General features: G+C 38.6%; 1 protein-coding gene across 8 annotated transcripts in view; it reads left to right on the top strand.

Moving 5' to 3' along the window:
• LOC117408938 (low-density lipoprotein receptor-related protein 1B-like) overlaps positions 1–17133 on the top strand; it is a 340463-nt gene that overhangs the window by 283703 nt on the left and 39627 nt on the right. For all 8 annotated transcript variants that reach the window (XM_034014443.3, XM_034014419.3, XM_059032361.1 and 5 more), the window contains exons 53-63: positions 615–737; positions 1845–1985; positions 7632–7819; positions 8158–8341; positions 8641–8726; positions 12956–13078; positions 13760–13941; positions 14061–14260; positions 15700–15888; positions 16136–16284; positions 16684–16777. In XM_034014443.3, the coding sequence (XP_033870334.3) occupies positions 615–737; positions 1845–1985; positions 7632–7819; positions 8158–8341; positions 8641–8726; positions 12956–13078; positions 13760–13941; positions 14061–14260; positions 15700–15888; positions 16136–16284; positions 16684–16777 (1659 nt within the window). The remainder of the gene's footprint in view (positions 1–614; positions 738–1844; positions 1986–7631; positions 7820–8157; positions 8342–8640; positions 8727–12955; positions 13079–13759; positions 13942–14060; positions 14261–15699; positions 15889–16135; positions 16285–16683; positions 16778–17133) is intronic.

The raw sequence follows: 17133 nt of genomic DNA, 5'->3' as shown, positions 1-17133 counted from the left end.
CAAGGAGAACATGGGAGCGTGCTCGGAGGAGCAAGGCGAGCGCTTCCACCAGGATATACTGGACTTTGAACGCCGCTACCAAGGACAGTATAACGAGAACATGATGGGAGACTACATTTGGGGGCTGATTCGTGAAAGTGATTTACAGTATAATCGTAAATCTCGAAAAACTACTCACTTTTGTAGTCATTTTTGTATTACTTTAGTATAAATACATGTTAATTTGGATTCATATGTTGTTTTTTTCTGACTTTATGTGAACGAAAAGACACAAATTCGCCCGTTTTCTCACTGCAAATAGGTAAATTTCAAAATATCACTGTCCTGGTCACAAAAGCAAAGTTTGTGGGGAATAATAGCCATTTTCTATACTTTTGAGGCATAAACAATTAGGAAATAACACTTACTACCCAGGAACAAAAATTGTGTTACATAGTGAAATCAGGCCCCAAACATGCTTCTGTCAATAAACCTCCCATTCAAATACATACATTCTGTCTTCCAAGTGTCATTTAAAATCAGATCCATTACTGTAGTCTTATCTGATATTGGCATATTTTTTTTTTAGCTTATGGTGTGTAAAGCATACTTACATCTTTTTATTTTTTTCATAGCCCTAAACACCACTTGTGATGAAAATGCCTTTTTATGTCACAACAAAGCCTGCATTCCAAAACAGTTTGTATGTGATCATGATAATGACTGTGAAGATGGATCTGATGAGTCTCCAGAATGTGGTATGTTTTTTTTTTCTTTTTTATTCCTTTCTTATTCCTGTCAAAAAAAAGTACTAATGTGTGTGATTGACATCATGTTTGTTGTTTATTTCCTTATGTAAATAAAAAAAAAACATCTAAATATAATCCAGTCACTGTTATAAGAATCAATCAATGCAAGTGACAAACATGACAGTTTAGATAAAGTAGAATTTTTTAAATATGTGGCTTTTTCTGGTAGGTGAGCGTGGTGAAATTCATTAGTGTTCAGGGTCCACAACCTGTTCAATCAAACTTTCAGACAGAGAGTATACATCCCAAACTCAACACAACATAAAATGTTCTTCTGTTAACATTCTACAAGCACTGTATTTGTGGATTGAATCTACCCCTAGGTTCTTCTTCAATATAATAGAAGATCTTTACATCAATTCTCATTTCTATTACTGTCTGTCTGTTATTCTTTCTTGTATATAGGCTGTCTTCAACACATGTTGATAGGGTATAAGATACAGCCTTTTAGTGTTATTTATCTCACACTTGGTATCCCACGTCACTTGCACATTGATGAATAAAAATGGCTTTTTATAAGGAAGCCCAATTTTATTAATAGTACCATAATGTCACCTCCTTTGCAATCATTACAGTTAAGATAAAACATAATCACTTTACATATCCAGCTGAAGTGTACTTCAGTGAATCAAATATCACCTTTTATTATGTAAATGTTTTTTTTTCTATTTCTTTTTTCTTGACACCCTTTGTACAGTGTCACATGTCAGTTGTTTCCTGTAGAATATAGTTTGCACAGGTAAAGAATACCTTTTTGTTACTTCTCTGAGAACAATAGGCACCGAAAGAACAACAAAATATTCCAGTGGCAAAAAATATTTTTTTATTTGCATATCGAACAGATTGTAGCAGGCATTTTGGACCATGAAAACATTTCATGAGCATCACAGCTCTAAAAAAAAAAGTTGAAATGCTTGTGTGTGATGCTTTTGTTATTGCATAAGTGAGAAAGGAGTTGAAAACAATAGAAATTGAGGGATGCTGCAAGGTATTTCTTTGTTACAGTATCCCTATTATTTGAATGAATTCTGAATTTTTCTTTGACTATATCTTTAGTATATCGTACTTGTGGTCCCGGAGAGTTTCACTGTGCGGATGGAAGATGTCTGTTGAAGGCACAGTGGGAATGTGATGGAGATTCTGATTGCCCTGACCATTCTGATGAAGCTCCACTAAACCCAAAGTGCTCAGCTGCAGGCAAGTCTTTCTTTATATTTGTAAGAACTGGAGTATACAGAATGTTCTTAGAATCCCAGCCCAGATCGAATGTAATGCCCTAATGCTCAGGGCCGGCGTAACCATATAGGCAGTACAGGCGGCCGCCAAGGGTGGCAAATTGAAGGGAGCGGCAAAAATGGTACTTAATTACATTTTATACTTCACATTTCTTTAATTGTAAAATGTTCAACATCTTAGATCACTGTTTCTTGTTTTGCAAAATTTATTGCTGATGTTATGGAACCATATCATGAGCAGTGGTGTAGTCCTAAATCTGGAAGTACGGGAACGCTGGGAGGGCGGGGTGATCATGCCGGTGCGGTGTCAAGCGAAATCTGGTCTCCCCTGGGAACAGGCTCGTGGTTGTTGAGCCCGTTGCTAAGCAAATGACATTGAAGTTCCTTGTGTATTCAAATGGGGCGGGGCATTACTGGATTTAATTTAATTACCCTGACAATGATTCTTATAAGAGGACGTTGTTAATACAGGATAATCGAAACATCTCTGAAATTCTCAGATGACTGACCTGGAAATCGCTAGATTTGTAGCTAGTTGCTTTTGACAACAAATCTTGCCAAGTCAGCCCTTAAAGTCACTAGATTTGGTGAAAAATTCACTAAATTGGCAACACTGCTTGAAGGCGCAGAAAAAAAAAAGTTTGATTTACTCACAGCTTATTATTGCCTTGACACAACAAGGAAAAGCGTTCGCTTCATCGGTGCCCAGGCACTGAAATTAGACCAGTTATGTGCCATTTAAGCATTTTCATAACACATCGGTAAAGATTCTTTAATTATTTATAGTTAATTCTTAAGTCCAGGATCTGTCTATAGAAAAAAACTACCAGGCAGTGAAATTCAATACCTCCCCTATCCAATTATATGCATTAACAAGCTTTACTGCAAAGCATGGTGGCAGAGTAAGTCTAAGAAACAAAGTACATTTTTTTATTATGTTTACACGATCACAGTCCTTAAAGAGTAAAAGGTAGTAAACTGAAATGTTACAATGAAGAAGAGGGAACGGACTGCACATTACGGACATTGCAGATTGCAATGTTAGGTACAGTTTTACAGTAGTTAAGGAAAGCAATGCGGTACAGTACAAATAAGGTACAATGAAAATACGATGTGTTTAAAGTAACCTGCTTATCCTGTATCAATTGTTATTTATAACACTAAGCTCATGCATGATGGTAGAATCCATTGATCATACATACTGTCATTGTAGAGCTGACAGTAGATGTCACTATCGTTTGTAACCACAGTGATGATTGTACATAGTTGTCTATCATTTTGTGAAGATGTAAAAAAAAAAAAAACATAATCTGGTGTACAAATATTTGTTTATGCATTGATATATATATATATATATATATATATATATATATATATATATATATATATATATATATATATATATATATACACACATTTAAAAAAAAAAGAGTGAAAAAGGAGGTGGCAAAAATCCTTGTAACATAACATCATTCGAAACCTAATAATCAAGAAGTACTCCCAGGGTTCAAAAGTGGCTCCCTGGTAAAGGCATGACCATGTCATTTGCAAGTCTATTATTATTATTATTATTATTATTATTATTATTATTATTATTATTATTATTATTATTTATTTCTTAGCAGACACCCTTATCCAGGGCGACTTACAGTCGTAAACAAATACATTTCAAGAATCACAGTGCAAGTAATAATACAATTAAGAGCAAGATAAATACAATGATGAATACAATGACTTTGGTTCAAGCAAGTACAAGTGCGACAAAATACAGTTCAATAATACAGCAGATAACAGTGTCAGTGATAGTTATATCAGGATATAATTAAATACAAAATACTACAGATTAAACACTTGGCAGATTATAGTACTCTGAAGTACAGGATTAAATGCAGTAAAATAGGGGGCAGATAAGAGCAAGTAAAGCGCATTTAAGGAAGGGTGATATGTGTCTGTGACAAGAATGGCTGAGTGGGTGACGTCAGACCAGAAGACAGGAACACAAACGACAGAGATGTGGAGTTTGGTTTAAGCTGAGCGCGTGATTGCGCTCAGCATTTAATAAACAGAAAATAAAAGGTTTTAAACACAACCAAAAACACAGGACACGGCACTTGCGCCAAAATAAACAGGTAAACAAAACGGACTAGACAGTAAACAGACAGTGCACAGACAGACAAACGAAACACGGTGAGTGAGACAGTTATTTACGTTCTTACTTTCTTACTATTTACTTTCTCCTTCTCCACACTCGTTCTCCACTCACCGAACACCAACCCCCAGTGAGTGAAAACATGCAACTTTTATGCAGTTGTACCGAGATTCGATTGCTAGTCAATCATTCAATTGGAATCTCGGTACAACTGCACGTGAATTAATTAAAGTGCAATTCCCCGTGCTCACATATTACTTTTTACTTGCACGTGATGTGATGTGCCATCCCCGTGCCTAAATACAAATATACAATTTACACACCCGTGAAACACAGACCGCTTATATCCCGTGTACCAATGCCTATACACCCACATTTACACACAACACGTAACATATAACATACACAGGGGGGGCACTTTGCCACATATACCCCCCCTTGTGCAACGCACACATGGCCTCAATGGCCACCTCCCCCCTCAGTCCCAAAGTCCCGGAAGAGGGGGAAGCAAGTTGTTTCTGGGGGTGGCCATGGTGGAATGTCTGGCACCCCCCAATTCTTCGTGGCTGGCAGCTCCCTCTTCCAGGGCTTCAGCCACACTATCTGCTGCCGCGAAAGTGCAGCTGGGGGAGCTGGTCTCCTGACCTCCCCCTCTTTCTTTATGGCCGGCAGCTCCCCTTCATGGAGCTCCGGCCACAGTGTAGCGACCCGAGGCAAAGCAGAGGCCCCGGCGACCCCAGGCGAAGCAGGACCCTCGATGACCTCAGGCGACGGTAGCAGCAGCGGACCCTCGGGAGGTGGAGGCAGAGGCAGCTCCTGCTCCTCTCCCTCGGGTGGTGGTGGAGGCAGAGGCAGCTCCTGCTCCTCTCCCTCGGGTGGTGGTGGAGGCAGAGGCAGCTCCTGCTCCTCTCCCTCGGGTGGTGGTGGAGGCAGAGGCAGCTCCTGCTCCTCTCCCTCGGGTGGTGGTGGAGGCAGAGGCAGCTCCTGCTCCTCTCCCTCGGGTGGTGGTGGAGGCAGAGGCAGCTCCTGCTCCTCTCCCTCGGGTGGTGGTGGAGGCGCTGCCGGCTCCTCCGACAGCGGGGGTAGGGCTGGTGGCGCTGCCGGCTCCTCCGACAGCGGGGGTAGAGCTGGTGGCGGGCGTCTCCGCTGGGCTCCCTTCAGCAGCAAAAACAGCGGCTGCTGTGGAGCCTGAGCTTCACGCCCTCGTCCCTCCCAAAAAAAAATAGGGGTTTGGGCCTTCAGCTCTTCCCCTCCGGACACAGGACGCACTGGCTCCTCCCCTCCGGGCCGTGGGCGCACCGGCTCCTCCCCTCCGGGCCGTGGGCGCACCGACTCCTCCCTCTCGGGCCGTGGACGCACCGACTCCTCCCTCTCGGGCCGTGGACGCACCGACTCCTCCCTCTCGGGCCGTGGACGCACCGACTCCTCCCTCTCGGGCCGTGGACGCACCGACTCCTCCCACTCGGGCTGTGGACGTTCGGGCTCCTCCCACTCGGGCTGTGGACGTTCGGGCTCCTCCCACTCGGGCTGTGGACGTTCGGGCTCCTCCCACTCGGGCTGTGGACGTTCGGGCTCCTCCTACTCGGGCTGTGGACGTTCGGGCTCCTCCCGCTCAGGCATAGGACGTTCGGGCTCCTCCCGCTCAGGCATAGGACGTGGCAGCAAGGGCTCCTCTTCTTCATCCTGCATGGGGCATAGGGCCAACGTGTGCCCATATGCCCCACAGCCAGGGCACCACTCCCCCCATCCCAGTCTTTGGGCCATTGCCTGTAGGGTCCTGTGGACGGAGCAGGGTATGGTGGTGTGGCTAGTTTGGCCACAGTCAAAACACCACAGCCCTGCTTCCACCTTTCTCCCTTTGCCCTCCTGTGCTCTTCTCCAGCCTCTTCTCCCCATTTCTTCTCCTTTTTTTTTTTTTTTTTCCCAAAAAAAACTGCGGTTCCCGCTCTGGCCTGAGCCCTGGAGGCGCTGTTGTCCCGGTTCTGACACCACGTGTGACAAGAATGGCTGAGTGGGTGACGTCAGACCAGAAGACAGGAACACAAACGACAGAGATGTGGAGTTTGGTTTAAGCTGAGCGCGTGATTGCGCTCAGCATTTAATAAACAGAAAATAAAAGGTTTTAAACACAACCAAAAACACAGGACACGGCACTTGCGCCAAAATAAACAGGTAAACAAAACGGACTAGACAGTAAACAGACAGTGCACAGACAGACAAACGAAACACGGTGAGTGAGACAGTTATTTACGTTCTTACTTTCTTACTATTTACTTTCTCCTTCTCCACACTCGTTCTCCACTCACCGAACACCAACCCCCAGTGAGTGAAAACATGCAGCTTTTATGCAGTTGTACCGAGATTCGATTGCTAGTCAATCATTCAATTGGAATCTCGGTACAACTGCACGTGAATTAATTAAAGTGCAATTCCCCGTGCTCACATATTACTTTTTACTTGCACGTGATGTGATGTGCCATCCCCGTGCCTAAATACAAATATACAATTTACACACCCGTGAAACACAGACCGCTTATATCCCGTGTACCAATGCCTATACACCCACATTTACACACAACACGTAACATATAACATACACAGGGGGGGCACTTTGCCACAGTGTCCCAGGGGAAAAATAGAGGAGTTCTACAGGTGCTTCCTGAAGAGGAGGCGCCGGAATGTGGTCAGGGACTGGGCAGTCCTGAAATCTGTAGGAAGGTCATTCCACCACTGGGGGGCGAGGGTGGAGAAGGAGCAGGCTCTGGAGGCAGGGGAGCGCAGAGGAGGTAGAGCCAGTCTTCTAGTGCAGGCGGAGCGGAGAGGTCGAGTGGGGGTGTAGGGAGAGATGATGGTCTGGAGGTAGCTGGGTGCAGTCTGGTCTGGTCAACTGTCTTCATACAATCATGGGATTGCAGGTTCGTGTCTTGGCTGTGCAATTTTTGCTGGGGATTCCATGTGCTCTGGTGGGTTATGTAGAGAAAATCAGCAAGGACCACCTCTTCTCACTTAGCTACACTGGACTCTAGCTTGCAGAGAATGTAAGGCAATGTAATTGGACATTCTAAATTTGGGGAGAAAACAAGCTCCCAGATGGGGTCGTAGATACAGCTAATTTGTCATGTATGCTTGGTTTAAATAGCCAAGGGAGATATCCCCTTGGCTTATAACACTATATTTTTTTGGTTTCCTGATTCTTCCTGGAGAAACAATTTACTAGGACATGTTAACACTGGCTTAGTTTAGCCCCAAATGCAGTATCTGTGTCAGACTTCAGTATTCAGACTTGGAGTATTAGCTTTTTATAACATTTAATGCATTACATTTGATCATCACCAATCGACAAACCTTTACATCTGAATGTCATTTATTTAGTCACGGTTTAGATTATAAACTGCTCATGTGTTTATCTTTTCTTTCCTGATGTGTGTGTGTTTTTTTTTGTTTTTGTTTTTTTTGCAGAAAGTTTGTGCAATGGTTCATTTTTCATGTGTGCAAATGGCCGGTGCATTCCAGTGGGGGGTCTTTGCAATAAAGAAGATGACTGTGGGGATGGCTCTGATGAAAGGAACTGCAATGTGAATGAGTGTCTGAACAGAAGAATCAGTGGCTGTTCTCAGGAGTGTCAGGATCTTCCACTTGGATACAAGGTTTGTTAAAATGTTTTCATTTCTCAGTGTAATTAGAAGTAATGTAAACATTGGGGAAATTTCTTCCAGGAGATTAAAACAATAACACTGGTGATAATTACCTGCATTCCCATCTATAAGTACATACTGCAAGCAGTGAAAGAGGCGTTAGGGGAAAGGCATGGCAACCTGTTTCATTAAAAAAACAATTGTTTAAATTTCCTCAATGGTTGTGCTAGGAAAATAGGCATTAAATACTATAATAATAATAATAATAATAATAATAATAATAATAATAATAATAATAATAATAATAATAATACGAATAATAACCTTTATTTATGTATTTATTTGTTTAGTGTAAATGTTGGCCAGGATTCCAACTGAAGGATGATGGAAAAACATGCGCTGACATTGACGAATGTTCATCTGGCTTCCCCTGCAGCCAGCGGTGCATCAATATTTATGGATCATACAAGTGCTTGTGTGAAGAAGGATATGAAGCACAAGCTAATAATCCTAATAGCTGCAAGTCTCTCTCAGGTATTACTTTGCATTACAATATGTTATTTTATACCTATTTTGATAACGTGGTATCCTATTCACATAGCTACAATGCATGAGGTAATGTTTTCATGAACTTAATACTAATAAGATTGATCTTAAAAAAAAAAAAACTTTGTAAATAGTGCCATAAATTCAAATTGTGATTGTGATTACAGTTGTTTCAAAGATAGGATGAAAAAAAAAACTGCTTCAGACATGATTATTTACTTGTCAACTTTTTAACAGTACAATATGTGCATTTTAATGGTTGCCTGTATCACAATTATTTTTTTCAGGTGAAGAGCCTTTCCTTATACTTGCTGATCATCATGAAATTAGGAAAATAAGTGTTGATGGATCCAATTACAGTCTGCTGAAACAGGTATACACTGAAGATGTTTTTCCGAAACTGCATGCCTAAGTAAATGTAACTGCAAATCTTATAGCCTAGTAAATAAGGCTGCCGATTGGCACATTCTGTCAATTCCTTCTTAATTTTGAGACCTGGTTAGCACATTTCATAAAGGTTTAATATAGTAGAATGATTGTTTAAAAAAAAAAAAATCCTAGATTAGGGTTATTTCCATGAGAAGGGCAATGTTGCAGGTGTTATTAAGACTTCATCAATATCAGATTAGAATGACAATCTTTTTTCAGCTTTTCCCATGTATAGCTATTGTTAAGTTTGACATATATGCAAATATAATTTTAATATATTCAAACTGTGGCAGAATTTGACAGTTTGTTTGTCATTAGATGTGGTATTTTACCCTGACAACCCAAAGATGCAACCATCAACCGTCAAGTGTTGATTTCATAAAAAACAAACAAAAAATATTTAAAGCATTTATAAGGACATTTCAAGCTACCAGTACCAGAATTATTCATTTTCATATGCACATTATTAGGAGTAAGCGTCTTGAAACAAAATGTGATTAAGATTTGAACCACGAGAATGTTTACTGATAATACATTCAAACTGGATGTAGGCTCAAGGAGTTTAGAACAGGGAATGAAACCGTTTGTACTTGTGTTTTCTTTTTTAACCAATCAGAATATTGTTTGTTTATTTTACATTCAACTTTTCTTTTGATCAGCTTTGAGACATTGTGTTGGTTTTAACTGGCTTCACTATGCTGATCTTGGTCAAAACACACATGTTGTATTTTATCATTTAAAGCACATACAGAGATGCCACATATTGCAATCTGCAATGTCCGTAATGTGCAGTCAGTTCCCTCTTCTTCATTGTAACATTTCAGTTTACTACCTTTAACTCTTTAAGGACTGTGATCCTGTAAGACATGATAACTTTTGTTTCTTAGACTTACTCTCCCATCATGCTTTGCAGTAAAGTTTGTTAATGCATATAATTGGATAGGGGAGGGATTGAATTTCACTGTTTTTTTTTCCGTGTGATGTCACTGAAACAGACATTTCATTTTTAAAGGTCGGAGACATTTTCAGCAGTATTGGAAGGTCCCTCGGGTCATAGAATAACATGTTTTTTTATACATGTATCTCTATGCAGGTTACATAATACAAAAAATACTTAATGTTTAAAACAAAACAAATATATATATTGGAGTAGTGGTTAGGGCTCTGGACTCTTGACCGGAGGTTTGTGGGTTCAATCCCCAGTGGGGGACACTGCTGTTGTACCCTTGAGCAAGGTACTTTACCTAGATTGCTCCAGTAAAAACCCAACTGTATAAATGGGTAATTATATGTAAAAATAATGTGATATCTGTATAATGTGAAATAATGTATAATGTGATATCTTGTAACAATTGTAAGTCGCCCTGGATAAGGGCGTCTGCTAAGAAATAAATAATAAATAAATAATAATAATAATTAAATAATCTTTATTTTTATATAGTGCCTTTCATAGTGGACCACCATCATAAAGCGCTTAATAAGATATGGCACTAGGGTGTGTGAACTATGCATCAACTGCAGAGTCACTTACAACAACGTCTCACCAGAAAGACGGAGCACAAGGAGGTTAAGTGACTTGCTCAGGATCACACAATGAATCAGTGACTGAGTTGGGATTTGAACCGGGGACCTCCTGGTTACAAGCCTGTTTCTTTAGCCACTGGACTGCACAGCTGCCCATATATGTAGTGTTGAACAAAAAAACAAAATGTTAGTATGGTTTCTGAAGTACTTTATAATGTTCCCCAGAGTGTTCTGCATTTTTATAGGAAGAGAGTCATCTACAGCCAAAAAAGACCTGGTCATGGGGGAGCATCGCACTGAAAAACACTTTGTCCTTAAAGGGTTAAAAAAAATGGGCGTTTGTTAAACTGAAAAGAATATAAATCAGCAGCAATGGTCAGATTCTTGCCTGTCATTTTCTTAATTATGTTCTAAACATGTGAAATGCTGCTGGTTAATGAGTCATCTGAAGCTGCCTTTGAGAATAGAGTTAATGTTCTTCCTCCTACCTGAACTTTTCTAATTAAAAAAAAAAAAAAAAGTTATGCCATTAGGTCTCTCTCTTGGGTATTGAAAAATCTTTTTTTCTTTTTTTCTTTAATCAATGTCACTGCAACGAATGCATATAATACTATAATATAATGTCTTGTATATGTCCTAAATCAAATATGTCATGTAATAAAACATTATTAAAATAACTAATTAGTTAAAACATTGTAATTACTGTAGGTTCATGTAAAATAAAACATTTTAAATAACACTTTAAATGCTTCCTCACACGCTTGTATCTTATGCACATAATTGTGCAATGCTAATGCAAACACTCATAGCTGTGAATTGGAATGGAGATATTGCTTTGTATTGTACTTGTATTAAATGACTAAACCAAGCCTACTGGACAATACATGGTTATCCATTTAGATTAGCATTTTTATAAGCATGACATTCTATTCTGTTCTATTATTTATTCATAATTTCATGTTCTGCCTGTTTTCTGTTTGGGCTTGTACAGTGTGCATCTCTCTCTCTCTCTCTCTCTCTCTCTCTCTCTCTCTCTCTCTCTCTCTCTCTCTCTCTCTCTCTCTCTCTCTCTAATTTCTTGTTAATGCACTAATTGCAAGCCTTGGTAATAAGGTAGAATACAAAATAGGGTTTAACCAGACTTCTTAAACAGACAATCATTTTGGGAAACAAGGCCGTGATTCTAGTAAAATCAGATTAACCTTTACCTAGGTAGCAGTGATCTTATTCACTAAAACAATTATGACATTGGTTTGTCCTAACATGAGCAATAACACAAACGATTTAACAGGTCTCAGTTGTAGAAATCCCCTTTTTGTTCATGATTCTCTCAAACAGGTCAAAAAGAAAAGTGCTTGGGGCCAGAAAGTCTCAGTTTAAATACATTGACAGGTTTAGGTATGTCTTGCTTCACATCCTACCCCCTCTGACCTGCAATACTACAAGGTGCCACTGTGCTCTGTATGCCTATTCAAGAGTGAAAACCCAAAGGATCTTTAACATCTGTCTCAGATGTTCAGTAGACAAAGATGTAAGGCTTAGTTTTGTCGGCTGACTCCTTCCTCAGCATATTGCCAGTGGTGAACTTTATAAATACTTATTAGACTTTGTCTGACTTCCCAATTTTGGCCCAGTAAGGGAGACATAAACTAGGATAGATGGGGCACAGCTGAAAGGATTCATGCTGTCAAGCAGCATTCATCCATTGGCCAGTGTGCAGGTACAATTGTCTTTGGCTGCATTCTGCAATGTTGCTAGCTGAAACTCCCATTCCCTGTAAGTTTACAGTCTGCAACAGAAACAGCATGACACATCCAACCCCATCAACACTTTCAGTCCCGAATTATTTTTGTTGAGCTGAAGAACGTGAAATTTAAGTTTTACAATTTGAAAATGAGGGCCTTTATTAAGTATACATGAGAACAGGACTATACAATCCCATCAGTACTTTAATAACTTGTTAAGATAAGGCGGGACCTTGAGGTCCCACAAGGACTGAGCGGGTTAAAGAGGTTAACATACCATGTATCTTTGGATACTAAGATTAAGGTCTGGAAATAAAATAAAAATGGTGCTTCCACAACATTTATAATGCTACATGTATGTCAATATAGCCTCATTTTATATCATAGATAACAGGGCAATCAGATTCATTGTGAAAACATCATTTAGTAAAAATACAAATGTTGTAGTAAAGAAAACGTTCTAAAAGGTTTACATTTTTAAATGATGTGTTTACTATTTTAAAAAGTATACAAAATGTACCTGCTCTTTGGAGAGGTTACCTTGAATTCTGCTTTGAGAGGTTCAGAAGATTGCAATCTAGTTTGTGATGCAATATATAGTACATGCCCTTTAAAAGACGGTATTTCTCTTTTGAGATTAAAATAAATACCCACACTCCAGCTATATCTCCAGCAAGGTATAGTTAGTTATATGGTATTCTTGAGTACACTAATCTCACTCATGGTCACCATTTTATAAACTGGTCATGGCACAGACCATTTTTGAATCCTGATAAGGACAATACAATATATATATATATATATATATATATATATATATATATATATATATATATATATATATATATATAATATATATATATATATATATATTATTTTTTTTTTTACTTTTTACTTTTTACAGGCACTCAATAATGTTATTGCAATAGACTTTGACTACAGAAAGGAGTTTGTTTATTGGATTGACTCCAGCAGACCAAACGGAAGAAGAATAAATAGAATGCGCCTGAATGGAAGCGACCTAAAGGTACAATACAAGTCTACCAATGCCTAAGATGACTGTACCATGCTAAAGTAATGTTTACACATTGTTCAAAGCTGCAATGATAGACAGTACAGTGAAGCCTCTTTGGCATCAAATCCTTGCTCCATTGTAAGGTTCAATTCATTGCTAAACATGAAAATGGAATACTGTAATGTAATTGACATCTAAAAGAAAAAAAACTTTCTTACAAGATTTATCTAAAAATATATTGCAATTATATTTAAAAGCACATTCAATTTTGTATTACTGTAGTCATATTTTCCACCTTTATAGGAGAAATGTGTGCATTAAAGATACAACTGAGAAGTGTTTTAAATTTAAATGCACATTGAGTTGCTAACTTGATTATTTATTTGGCTATTTTCAAAGGAATTTGTCATATGTGTACTTTTGCAGCTTCAAACAACTTGCCAATTGAATCATCTATTTTAACATGACTGGAAAGTCATTTGCATGCATACATATACATTGTGTATCAAAAATTATGCATTTTTGGAAGTTGTTCAGCTGCTTATTTTATACAATCAAAGGGTTACTGGGAACCTCATCAAATTTCAAGAGTTTCCCCAAAGAAGTAACACTTGCATACATTCACTTCCCTGAAGCCTATTGTACTCACTGTTTCTTCCCTATAGTCAGCTTGTTGTCTTTACGCCCTTACAGATTGTTCATCGTACAGCAGTCCCAAGCGCACTGGCTGTTGACTGGATTGGGAAGAATCTCTATTGGTGTGACACAGAGAGAAAAAGTGTTGAGGTTTCAAAAGCCAATGGCTTGTATCCCACAATCCTCGTGAGCTCTGGGCTGAAAAACCCCAAAGATTTGGCATTGGATACTCAAACTGGGTATGTCATTCACAGCTATGTCAGCATAGAAAGTAGTTAACCTATGGCACTCAGACATGTTAGTGTGTATATTAGCAGTCCAAATACAATTTTAAAAGATATTTATGTGATTTACCTAGATATGTGTATTGGATTGACTGTTGCGAGTCTCCTCACATCGGTCGTGTTGGTATGGATGGCACCTATCAAAGCGTTGTCATCGACACAGAAGTCTCAAGGCCCGTTGCTCTTACAATAGATTACATCAACCGGAGGCTCTATTGGGCTGATGAAAATCATATTTTGTTTTCTAATATGGATGGATCTAATAGGCAAAAAGGTAAGAAATCATTAATTTAAACTACTTAATAAACAGAATAGATTACATTGTTGTTGTTGTGTAACATATAACATTTTGTTATTAACATTTAGAAGTCAGTTGTAACATATTTTATCCCTCAAACTAATTGGATACTTCTGTGTCAAGAAAGGCTTCAGTACTTACATAAGTAATGGATGGCATTCCTTATAGCTGTGTGCGTTTTATTATGGCAATACTGTGCCATAAAAAAGGATTCAATTATCTTTGACTCTGCAATTAGTCTTCATTTACCATGCTTTCATTTACGGATTTCCTCTTTCTAGAAGCCACATTGTGGCTGTTATATGTGCTGTATTAACTAAAGTTCAATCAAGGTGAGGCCATTATTCTCCAGTATAGTTGAAACCAGCTTTTGAAGTTTTGCCAGGTAGTCATAATAATCAGCGTGGTACTAAAATTAAAACTGCATCATTTTAAATTAATATATTCTACTCTATAGCTGAACCCAAGGGCAGAAAGTTAGTGTTGGATTTATCTGCTGTATCACACTGACCTTCATGAAAGGGCAGATTTTCATAAGTGACATTATGTACACAAAGAACAAAGTTATGATTGATGGTCTCAAACTGAGTTTTTTTTTTTTTTTTTTTTTTTTTTACATGATCTATAATAACATGGTTTTTGATTACATGTATGTTGTCTGAAAAAAAGGCGTGGTGCTGGAGTTGATTTGCTAAAAACAACTGTAACTTGAATGTTGCATCTGGCTTAATATACCTGCATTATCAACAATGCAATAACATTTGTAGGTTGCAAAGGTCCTTTTGTACCATTTTCTTGTGTTTTTTGGTTGAGCTCTATAGTTCTCTAACCAAATGTTTTATCAAGTTTTAACACCTGTTTATGATATATCATTAAATACATGTTGTAATGACATGCTCAGATTATAAGCATCAGATTCTGCTTGTATGCTTAGTCAGGTTTATATTAGATGTCACAGTCAGTAGTTTTATAGCAGTTCCTCCTCCTTGTTCTCCTGTTCGTGTTGTATATGTTTTAAACCAGCTAGCCTGTATAGTGTTTCCTGTGTTCATAATAAACAAGTAAGAGCATAACTAGGTATAGGATTTGAACCGAATTAATGAAAATAAATTGAAATGCAGAACAATGTTTTATTTTTGCATTTACACATCAGTTAGATGGGTATTTGGAGTTACTCATTAACAAAAATATTCTGTTTGCCAGGTCAAACAGTACTTTGCACTAGTCAGCAGGTCACCAGCTTTCAATTCTGTGTTCTCTTAACTGGTAATAAAGAACCTTCCGGGCCTGACAGGTTGTCACAGCAATTATTCAAAATAAGTTGTGTGGTTGTATCTGTTAGCCCTTGCAGTACTGAATATTCCATCTGGCATTTTTCTAAGGCTGATGATTAATCTTGCCGTATCCTATTACAGTTCCTAATCAAGACATTCAAGGGGTGATTGGGCTAACAGTGTTTGAAGACTACCTCTATTGGACGGATGGGAAATCTAAATCAATCAACCGGGCTCACAAAACCTCAGGAGCCGAAAGGATGTCGCTACTTAACTCTTGGCTTACAATTACAGATATACAGGTGTACCACCCATTTAGACAACCAGATGGTAATTTTTTTTTTTTTTTCTGTAAATAATGTGAGCAAAGAATATAATTGTGACATGCAGGGAATTGTTTACCCAACAATGAAACCGTAATTAAAACAGTTTTTTTCTCTGCAATTTATAAAAATATATATATATATTTCAATGATTTGTCTTGCACGCACAGTACACTATCTTTCAGCTAGTATGTAGCTGCAAGTTGAATATAATGTTTTTTTTATTACTTCATTTTTATATTACTTATTTCCAGTGCCTAAACATCCATGTCAAGTGAATAATGGGGGTTGCAGTCACCTGTGCTTGCTCTCTCCTGGTGGTGGTTACAAATGTGCCTGTCCAACTAATTTCTACCTGGCTGCTGATCACAAGACCTGTTTGTCCAACTGTACAGCAAGTCAGGTTTGTGTCTTTGTACTTTGTCACCATTTTCAACTACTGTATAGATATGCTGCAGCTGGCTGCTGTTTACTTCTCTGGTTAATGTTATAGCCATTTCAAATTACTAGTTAATTATACATGGGTATCTGTGCTAGGACTGATTCAGCTGAGATGTATTTCTGTACTCAGGGAACAACTCGGCTGTTCAAGTATTCAGTCATGTTACCACAAAAGAAAAGGAAAGATATTGAGCATCGTAACAGAAAATACACTACAGTGTTTGAATACCAACCTCCACGCCATGGCACTGCATCGTAAATCTGTTACACTGTTAAGATGTTTTTCTAATTAAAATGATTTTATATTTGGTACAAAGTAATGCATTTGTATCTGTGTAATTCTCCTTGGTCCCATCTGCAGTTCCGATGTGGGACTGATGAATGTATTCCTTTTTGGTGGAAATGTGATACGGTTGATGATTGTGGGGATGGATCCGACGAACCTGTGGACTGTCGTGAGTATCTTATACACTGTTGAACAAGCTTTGGCTAAACACATGTCATTACTGACAGTTTGCTTTTGCCATTGCACCTGATGTTCCCAGCCCCGTCTACAATACACACTGAAACAGGCAACTGGTTTACACATATTGTAAATACAGTACTGTATAAACGTACGTAGACATGAGCCGATGAGTGAAAAATGAATAGAATTGCAATCATGTTATATTGAAAGACTCTTGTGCATCTCCAAAAATAATTTTCAGATGTGTTTTCCATCTCACTCAGGAACAGATTGAAACTGATAGAAATAATACTTTAAAGATGCAATTGACATGTCTTTGTTATCAGATTTAAACTATTACTGACA

The sequence above is a fragment of the Acipenser ruthenus genome, chromosome 10 (genome assembly GCF_902713425.1).
Source record: "Acipenser ruthenus chromosome 10, fAciRut3.2 maternal haplotype, whole genome shotgun sequence".
In the NCBI taxonomy this organism is placed as follows: Eukaryota; Metazoa; Chordata; class Actinopteri; order Acipenseriformes; family Acipenseridae; genus Acipenser; species Acipenser ruthenus.
The sequence above is the reverse complement of the archived record's forward strand: the minus strand, read 5'-3'. Positions and strand labels throughout refer to the sequence as shown.